The 7,840-nt window shown below is 43.3% G+C and overlaps 1 protein-coding gene across 1 annotated transcript in view; it reads left to right on the forward strand.

The window, feature by feature from the left end:
- The window catches only part of LOC310871612 (multiple epidermal growth factor-like domains protein 9), a 48,647-nt gene that overhangs the window by 40,580 nt on the left and 227 nt on the right, over window positions 1–7,840 (forward strand). Inside the window, exons 5-6 of the mRNA XM_083783228.1 lie at window positions 2,525–2,794; window positions 5,778–7,840. The exon at window positions 5,778–7,840 is cut by the window's right edge and continues 227 nt beyond it. Of these exons, the coding sequence (XP_083639354.1) occupies window positions 2,525–2,794; window positions 5,778–6,280 (773 nt within the window). The 3' untranslated portion in view covers window positions 6,281–7,840. The remainder of the gene's footprint in view (window positions 1–2,524; window positions 2,795–5,777) is intronic.

The following is a 7,840-nucleotide window of genomic DNA, read 5'->3' on the forward strand; positions in this document are numbered from 1 at the left end:
TGACCTGTGTTCCAATGGGTCCAATAAATGACCTGTGTTCCAATGGGTCCAGTAAATGACCTGTGTTCCAATGGGTCCAGTGAATGACCTGCGTTCCAATGGGTCCAATAAATGACCTGTGTACCAATGGGTCCAATAAATGACCTGTGTTCCAATGGGTCCAATAAATGACCTGTGTTCCAATGGGTCCAATAAATGACCTGTGTTCCAATGGGTCCAATAAATGACCTGTGTTCCAATGGGTCCAATAAATGACCTGTGTTCCAATGGGTCCAGTGAATGACCTGTGTTCCAATGGGTCCAGTAAATGACCTGTGTTCCAATGGGTCCAGTAAATGACCTGTGTTCCAATGGGTCCAATAAATGACCTGTGTTCCAATGGGTCCAATAAATGACCTGTGTTCCAATGGGTCCAATAAATGACCTGTGTTCCAACGGGTCCAGTAAATGACCTGTGTTCTAATAGGTCCAGTGAATGACCTGTGTTCCAATGGGTCCAGTGAATGACCTGTGTTCCAATGGGTCCAGTGAATGACCTGTGTTCCAATGGGTCCAATAAATGACCTGTAAATGACCTGTGTTCCAATAAATGACCTGTGTTCCAATGGGTCCAATAAATGACCTGTGTTCCAATGGGTCCAATAAATGACCTGTGTTCCAACGGGTCCAGTAAATGACCTGTGTTCTAATAGGTCCAGTGAATGACCTGTGTTCCAATGGGTCCAATAAATGACCTGTAAATGACCTGTGTTCCAATGGGTCCAGTGAATGACCTGTGTTCCAATGGGTCCAGTAAATGACCTGTGTTCCAATGGGTCCAATAAATGACCTGTGTTCCAATGGGTCCAATAAATGACCTGCGTTCCAATGGGTCCAATAAATGACCTGTGTTCCAATGGGTCCAGTGAATGACCTGTGTTCCAATGGGTCCAATAAATGACCTGTGTTCCAATGGGTCCAGTAAATGACCTGTGTTCCAATGGGTCCAATAAATGACCTGTGTTCCAATGGGTCCAGTGAATGACCTGCGTTCCAATGGGTCCAGTGAATGACCTGTGTTCCAATGGGTCCAATAAATGACCTGCGTTCCAGTGGGTCCAGTAAATGACCTGTGTTCCAATGGGTCCAATAAATGACCTGTGTTCCAATGGGTCCAGTGAATGACCTGCGTTCCAATGGGTCCAGTGAATGACCTGTGTTCCAATGGGTCCAATAAATGACCTGTGTTCCAGTGGGTCCAGTAAATGACCTGTGTTCCAATGGGTCCAATAAATGACCTGTGTTCCAATGGGTCCAGTAAATGACCTGTGTTCCAATGGGTCCAATAAATGACCTGTGTTCCAATGGGTCCAATAAATGACCTGTGTTCCAATGGGTCCAGTGAATGACCTGTGTTCCAATGGGTCCAGTAAATGACCTGTGTTCCAGTGGGTCCAGTAAATGACCTGTGTTCCAATGGGTCCAATAAATGACCTGTGTTCCAATGGGTCCAGTAAATGACCTGTGTTCCAATGGGTCCAATAAATGACCTGTGTTCCAATGGGTCCAATAAATGACCTGTGTTCCAATGGGTCCAGTGAATGACCTGTGTTCCAATGGGTCCAATAAATGACCTGTGTTCCAATGGGTCCAATAAATGACCTGTGTTCCAATGGGTCCAATAAATGACCTGTGTTCCAATGGGTCCAATAAATGACCTGTGTTCCAATGGGTCCAGTGAATGACCTGCGTTCCAATGGGTCCAATAAATGACCTGTGTTCCAATGGGTCCAATAAATGACCTGTGTTCCAATGGGTCCAATAAATGACCTGTGTTCCAATAGGTCCAATAAATGACCTGTGTTCCAATGGGTCCAGTAAATGACCTGTGTTCCAATGGGTCCAGTGTAGTTATTGTTTAGTCACTATTTTTAGTACTTTTTCGTTGTCATTTAGGGGCGAAATGTTTCAGAAATAGTGAACATGCAATGTATTGTGATCTTGTAGATCAGCTGTTTATGAAAAAAACATTCAAATATGGATATACAATTACAAGGTGTCTGACAATAATGCCATTTTGTTAATGGCTCTAGCCGTCTTTTTTTTCTCCCTTTTTTATTTTTTACTGTTACATTTCTTTAATTAATTGATCATTTTTATAATCAATTAAATCAACATGTTTGATTAACGGTTGCGTCCCTAACGATGGCATTGATTGTGCTGTTATAGTCTGTTTCTGCCTGCAATTCATTCAGTCTCCCCAGCCAGTAGACAGTGATCTTGAGCCATCTAGTGGCGAAGTTAGGGATGACTCAGGGTGATAATATGCTTCTAGCACCCAGACAAAGCAAACAGTAAACGTTTTAATATTTCAACCAAGAGTGCTTTAGTGCTTACACTTACAGCATGTTTAGAGACGCAGGTGCCAGGCCTGTTGAACTGGTAATGGTGAATGTATCCTCCAAAACCACACACACACAGCGCATTCGGCCTAGAAATAATAAATCCCATTGTCTTTTGTCCTCATCTGTCTTTTTCTATACAGACTCTGACGGCCTCCCAGTATGCGACCAGTGCCTTCCCCAGTATAGCGGTTTGAGGTGTGACGAGTGCAGCGCTGGGTTCTACAAACTGGCTGGCAAGTGTGTGCCCTGTGAGTGCAGTGGGAATGCAGACCCAAAAGGCCCGGCCCAGATGTGCCACGCGGACACCGGGCACTGCCTCCGCTGTGGAAACAACACCACGGGGCTTCACTGCCAGCTGTGTGTCCCTGGCTTCAGCGGGGACGCACGTGCCCACAACTGCAGCCGTGCAGGTAATGGTTTAACCATAGCCATCTTTCATCAGGTAATGGTTTAACCATAGCCATCTTTAAGGTAATGGTTTAACCATAGCCATCTTTACTGCATCTTTACTGCAGCCGTGCAGGTAATGGTTTAACCATAGCCATCTTTCATCAGGTAATGGTTTAACCATAGCCATCTTTAAGGTAATGGTTTAACCATAGCCATCTTTACTGCATCTTTACTGCAGCCGTGCAGGTAATGGTTTAACCATAGCCATCTTTCAGGTAATGGTTTAACCATAGCCATCTTTCAGGTAATGGTTTAACCATAGCCATCTTTCAGGTAATGGTTTAACCATAGCCATCTTTAAGGTAATGGTTTAACCATAGCCATCTTAGGTAATGGTTTAACCATAGCCATCTTTCATCAGGTAATGGTTTAACCATAGCCATCTTTCATCAGGTAATGGTTTAACCATAGCCATCTTAGGTAATGGTTTAACCATAGCCATCTTTCATCAGGTAATGGTTTAACCATAGCCATCTTTTCCATGATGAGAGGTTTTGATGACAGAATATGGCAATGGTCTGAAGACTGTAGGAATATGTAGTAAATTATATACCGTGTGTCACCCCACTCACTCAATTCTCACTTGGCCCCAATGGCCCCAAAATACAATATCAGGCTGTGTCACTGTAGCTAGTAGAATGTTAACATATAGGATCAGGTGCAAAGAGGCCTGGTTAGCTTTATTGTACAGCTATACTGTTATTTTATATGCTCACCAAGTAACTCACATTATACTCATGAATCACAAGAACAAATATATATAATAAGAGAGAATAGTAACAGTTTATGGTAGCAGGTTGGCGGGCTGTTGGAGCTCATAGGGAAGTAGATGGTCTGTACTCACAGTTAGATAGTATATAGTTAGATAGTATATAGTTAGATAGTATATAGTTAGATAGTATATAGTTAGATAGTATATAGTTAGATAGTATATAGTTAGATATAAAGTAGATGGTCTGTACTCACAGTTAGATAGTATATAGTTAGATAGTATATAGTTAGATATAAAGTAGATGGTCTGTACTCACAGTTCCTTAAAGTAGATGGTCTGTACTCACAGTTCCTTAAAGTAGATGGTCTGTACTCACAGTTCCTTAAAGTAGATGGTCTGTACTCACAGTTCCTTAAAGTAGATGGTCTGTACTCACAGTTCCTTAAAGTAGATGGTCTGTACTCACAGTTCCTTAAAGTAGATGGTCTGTACTCACAGTTAGATAGTATATAGTTAGATAGTATATAGTTAGATATAAAGTAGATGGTCTGTACTCACAGTTCCTTAAAGTAGATGGTCTGTACTCACAGTTCCTTAAAGTAGATGGTCTGTACTCACAGTTCCTTAAAGTAGATGGTCTGTACTCACAGTTCCTTAAAGTAGATGGTCTGTACTCACAGTTCCTTAAAGTAGATGGTCTGTACTCACAGTTCCTTAAAGTAGATGGTCTGTACTCACAGTTCCTTAAAGTAGATGGTCTGTACTCACAGTTCCTTAGCAAAGTAGATGGTCTGTACTCACAGTTCCTTAAAGTAGATGGTCTGTACTCACAGTTCCTTAAAGTAGATGGTCTGTACTCACAGTTCCTTAAAGTAGATGGTCTGTACTCACAGTTCCTTAACCCATTCTGACCTGAGATCAGATTCATACGAGGTTTCCGCCGGACACACGCTGCTCTGATGAACCCATTCTGACCTGAGATCAGATTCTAAAAAATGTCAGTCGTTCTTCGATTTTTCAAAAAATAGCAGACCTACAAGCTCGTATCGCGCCACTCGGTGGCGCGATATGAGCTTGTAGATCTGCTATTTTTAAATAGCTAAAGCATAACATGATGCTGACACCAAAATGGGTGCCCGTTCAGAATGGGTTAAAGTAGATGGTCTGTACTCACAGTTCCTTAAAGTAGATGGTCTGTACTCACAGTTCCTTAAAGTAGATGGTCTGTACTCACAGTTCCTTAAAGTAGATGGTCTGTACTCACAGTTCCTTAGCAGTAAAGTAGATGGTCTGTACTCACAGTTCCTTAGCAAACCTGTGCAGAAGCTGCAGAAGTATGCAGTGGCAACCTCCGAGCACTTCTATTGCCCCAGCTGGTCCAGCAATGTCCTGAAGCACACTATATTCAAAGGAAAGCCCACACACTAATTAACTTTTTATCCTTTACAACAATGTTTTGTTTATCAATTATACTGTAGTGTTCATACTCACTCAAAGCTTGGGGCAAAAATAATATCCTCCAACACCCTCTCTTCTCCTGGCGCAGTGTTAGTGGGACAGCTGAACTTGTTTTTAGCTGTAGCTTAGCATTTGTTTAGTGACACTGGTTGTGAATGACTGACTGAAACATTACTACAACTCTCCTGTAAATACAGGCTTCACTAATACAAAGCCACACTGGTGCAAACCCTGCAGCTCTTAACTGAGATGCAACAGGATTTGACAATTCCCTGAACTTATTTAAACACTTAATGTCCCTGTTTGTCCCAAAAACTCCAGTCTCTCCTGCTTCCTCATTTTTGTCCCACCCGCCTTGCTCTCCGTAGGTTTGCTCATGTTGATTGACAACCCAGTCCCCCTATAGCAATTCTGCCATGAACAAGCAGCAGTATAGACCGATTCACAGAGGGGTGCCCTGGGCGCGGCCATTACTGAGGGGTAATCCATTGAGCAGGTGCTGCATAGGCCAGGTGTAGCTAATCAGTGCTGCTGCACTCAATGGTACACCTCAGTAATGGCCGCACCCAGGAAACCCTCTGTGAATCGGTCTATAGATTGAAAGGAAATTTAAATAAAACTGTAGGCCTATCTGTAGCAGGGTTCTCAAAATGTAAACAACATTTAACAGTGTACACAAATGTAAAAAATGATGCAAGGTACTACATATACATGTATACAAATAGTGTCTTAACAATTTGACTTAACTTTGTGACGTTCTTTACCCACTACAGCATCACAGATCGTCCCCACACCGGCAGGAGTGACCACAACAGGGTCCCCTAAATCCAGCACATCCTCCCCGACTCCGTCTACCACAGCCAGCAGCACCTCAGCCTCCCCCCGGACCACCGTGCCACCCCGGGCAGCCTCCACCACCACCGCCCAGACCCTGCTGACCAGCCTGGGCAGCCCCACGGACAACACCACGGCGGCGCGCACCGAGGTGTCCTGGACCCAGTTCAACATCATCATCCTGGCCGTGATCATCCTGGTGGTGCTGCTCCTGCTGGGCTTCGTGGGCGGCGTGTACACGTACAGGGAGTACCAGAACCGCAAGCTCAACGCTCCCTTCTGGACCATCGAGCTCAAGGAGGACAACATCAGCTTCAGCAGCTACCACGACAGCATCCCCAACGCCGACGTGTCGGGCCTGCTGGAGGACGAGGCCAACGAGGTGGCGCCCAACGGCCAGCTGGCCCTGACCACGCAGGGCAACTGCTACAGCAAGGCCTAGCGGCGGGTCCCCCCTCCACTTAGCCCCACCCCACCCCACCCACCCCCGTGCCAGGGGCCCAGCTAGGGCCCCCTCCTCGCTGTGGGAGGTCACCACAAAGCTGCTGGATTGTACCAAAACAAAAACAACAAAAAATAAGAAAACCCACAACGCTCCATTGCGCATAACTACTGCTTTAACTCCACCCCAGCTCGCCTGAGGCACTTCAGAACCCTTTGCATTAAAGAACCAGGAGAACAAGCAGGGTGGGATCAAAGATTAGGGAGAAGAAGAGACGTATCTCTGTTTCAGTATGTGACAACAACAAAACTAAATGAAGCGGATCAGCAAAAATGGACCCAAAGAGAATAGTTTCTTGTTTCTGTTGTGTCCTGTAGAGGGCATTATTCCAGATCTGGTAGGTACAGTAATTGACAAAGCTAATAGGCAGGGATTAGATAGCCTACCTGTTTGCTGGTACACAGTTCTGTGTGGACACAGAAAGACTTGCGTGTGATGATCCTAACATTTCAACATGTTTTCAGTGGGACTAATGAACAGTTTATTAAGTTATAACCTCGATCACATGAACAGTGGTCTTTAATGGAGACAATGATTGTTATTTAATTCATTTTTATTCCGTTATTTATTGTTTCACGTTTTTATTCCTGGGAGAAATGCTGCACATGTGTTGTGTTTTTTCATGGTGTTTTACCCTTTATGTGCTATTGAATGGTAATTTAATCGGGCAATATGTTTTCATGTACAGTTATGTGTGTCTTTGTGAGCGTTGTGAGAGTAATAGAGGGGAAATTAAGGCTGCTGGCGAAGGCAATTCATGACCTCATTCTTTTATTTTATTGCTTTTTATGATTTTATTATAAGTTGCCAGGCTTATTACCTTATCTTGAGTATTATAGAGGAGTGTTTGGCACAACTGCAGGGCGGTGACTTGTGCTAATTACAAACCACTGATAGGCCTACATTTTGATCCAGTCTTCAAATCTAATCTAATAATCTATTAGACTATATAGTCTATAGTAGTCATATTATCCATGTATCGATTGGTTTATGGCCCAAGCTCACTACGCAATAAAAACATGTTCATTTAACTTTAACTCTGAGTCAAATTAACATTGATTATTTTACTGTGCAAATATTACTCAAATTAATACAAAAATACTGAAGTGAACCCAACCTACACACGGTAACCTAGTAGTAGCCATGTTACTGTAATCAGTGTAGTCACACACCAACATTTTGAAGAAGGCAAATACAGCAATTTTGTGTAAAAGCAATCCACTTTATAATGTAACAATTTATCCTGGGGGCCTTGGTGAAATCTTTTGAAATCTGCTGTTTGTGAAACTACCATCGACACTTTGATGGCCTCTATTTGTTTGTTTTTGCTCTGTGGTAGTCGATGATGGGGGTAGACGATGGAATTCACTCCTCAGGTATACTGGCTCTTTCCCCGACGTAATCACTGTAAATATGATATTGTACAGATGAATGTGAATAGTAGCGTTATTATTATTATTATTATTGTACAGGTAGAAGACTCACACAGACCTTTGGACC

Source organism: Protomyctophum parallelum (assembly GCF_964188405.1).
Source record: "Protomyctophum parallelum genome assembly, chromosome: 15".
Classification (NCBI taxonomy): Eukaryota; Metazoa; Chordata; class Actinopteri; order Myctophiformes; family Myctophidae; genus Protomyctophum; species Protomyctophum parallelum.